This window comes from Seriola lalandi, unplaced genomic scaffold, assembly GCF_002814215.2.
Source record: "Seriola lalandi dorsalis isolate HSWRI2012SDOR001 ecotype SW California unplaced genomic scaffold, Sedor1 jcf7180001974706, whole genome shotgun sequence".
NCBI classification, from domain to species: Eukaryota; Metazoa; Chordata; class Actinopteri; order Carangiformes; family Carangidae; genus Seriola; species Seriola lalandi.
Window position 1 is genome coordinate 1 of NW_019445372.1, and position 1,962 is coordinate 1,962.

At 38.9% G+C, this 1,962-nt stretch overlaps 1 protein-coding gene across 1 annotated transcript; it reads right to left on the reverse strand.

Annotated features, from left to right (window-relative positions):
* Nucleotides 1-286: 286 nt before the first annotated feature.
* LOC147820258 (NACHT, LRR and PYD domains-containing protein 4E-like) lies at nucleotides 287-1,152 on the reverse strand. Its single transcript, XM_087173574.1, has 2 exons — nucleotides 868-1,152; nucleotides 287-387 (listed from the first exon to the last, which is right to left on the reverse strand). Exons 1-2 carry the CDS (start codon nucleotides 1,139-1,141, stop codon nucleotides 287-289), a joined length of 375 nt encoding a protein of 124 aa, XP_087029700.1. The 5' UTR covers nucleotides 1,142-1,152.
* Between the last annotated feature and the right edge of the window lie 810 nt (nucleotides 1,153-1,962).

The window sequence follows — 1,962 nt, forward strand, 5'->3', positions numbered from 1 at the left end:
CATTCAGCCTGAATACACTTTTGGCAGTAGAGGTGGTTGGTGCCCCTGATTCAATAGTGTTGCATTAAATCAACTCATCAAAAAGATTTAAGACCTTTATAATGTCACACAGAATTAAATGTTGTACTTTTTTCACTGGTCTAAGAACGACAGGTAGAAATGAGGCCTGCAGTTAATTAATATACATTTCTATAACATTTGTCAGCTTTATATAACTGCTAGTAATAATAATGATTTAATGATGATTATAATAATAATGATCACCAATTAAAAAGTAAGTAATTAATTAAAGATAATAGCGTCGACACATGCCAGGGACCAGAGCAGCTTTACCTTCAGTCTGAGAGGAGGACGATCGTCTGTTCTCTCCGACGTCACTGATCTTCACTGAGACACACAGATATTATATTAGACTTATCACTTCAATGAGAGTTTGTTTCTATTTTTATTGATAAATCACAAAAAACTGGAAAAGCACTAAAACCATGTACTGCTTTGATCAATACAGATGCAGAATAAATCAGTGGCTGAAAGTTAAATTATTTTTTTTGTTCCAATGATGAAATTAAAGCCGATAATTATGTTTGATGATGTGATCAAAAAATCAACCATCAAATATTTTCTACAGGTATTTTTTGCGAGTTCGATACGAATTCAGTTTTCACTGGTGCCTCCTGGCAAAAGCCAAATATCAAAACTTTTTTTAACCAATAATTGTGAAATGACAGTATATTTGTGACCTATACATTCTTTACTTTTACTTATTTTGCTGTTAGTCTGCACATGTATCATTTCATTTTGAGGATTGTGTTGCACGTGTCAACCCACAAATAAAGTTGCAGGACAGAGAGAGTGTGAGCGACTGACCTTCTGTTGCTGAGCTGGAGTCCGACAGACTCTGCACCAGATCGTTCCTGTTCATCTTCTCTAAAACCGTCCTGCTCACCTCCAGAGCTCCATGAAATCCACAGGTCTGCACCATCAGATCCACCGTGTCCCGCCGCTCTGCCTTCTCCAGCTTGGACACTTTGATGGTGTGGTAACCTCCCATGATGTCCGGCTGCTGCAGATACCATTTGAAGTCCTTGAATTCCTTGTCTCTTAAATCCTCCAGAGACATCAGAAGTTCCTCTGGCAACATTGTGGCTCCCTGCTAAAATCAGGACGTAATGTCAACCTGGAGGAAAACATCTGTGGGATGGAGTTATTGTACTTTTAGTCTGGCCCGTATACTTCCACATCCAGGCAGATTCTGACTGTTATCCTCCAGTACTGACTAACAGCCGAATGATTTTTTGTTTGTGCCCCAGAATTGATCCAGATGTGGAAGTAGCATCTGACAATCATCATCATGTATAAAAAGACGAAGACTCTTACCTGTCCCTGGAGGTTTGGAGAACATGACACGAGTCCAGCTGCTGCAGTTAAATCAGTTAAAGCAAATGGGGAGTAAGGAAATGAGGAAAAAAGTGAAGTTCCCGCTTCTGCTTTTCAGGTTCCTCTTTTCATGGGAGTTCCTGAAAGAAATGCACACGACATCAACACAACTGCATATTTTGTCTTTGTGTTCAGTTAACTCTTGTTGTTGTTTACCTTTACCAGCTGATGTGGTCTCTCAGGTCTCCAGGTTTTAAACATGTGGTCAGACAAAGATGCAGTCAGCTGATGTAACAGAATTTATTAATCACAGAGTTTCTGTAAATTGCACCAACTTTTTAAAAAACTGCTGGTTGCTGTGGGACTTGAAATTTAGATCTAATTCCAAGACAAGTAACCTCAGATTTAATCCAGGGAGTTAATTTCCTCAGGTCACTAAACAGTATTTTTCTTTTTGTCTTGAGGCCCACTAGTATCATTTCAGTTTTGTTCTCATTTAACTTTGAATTTTTTCCGTGTTGTGTGTTTTGAACTAGATTAACACACTGAAAGACAAACCTCCAGGATGCCGTGTCGCATCGACAC

Bases quoted from the DNA above. Each gene is read 5' to 3' on its own strand.
- LOC147820258 (XM_087173574.1), bottom strand. From the start codon at position 1,141: ATGTTGCCAGAGGAACTTCTGATGTCTCTGGAGGATTTAAGAGACAAG. The intron at 388-867 runs GTCAGTCGCTCA...TGTGTGTCTCAG, and splicing joins CTCCAGCTCAGCAACAGAAG to TGAAGATCAGTGACGTCGGA.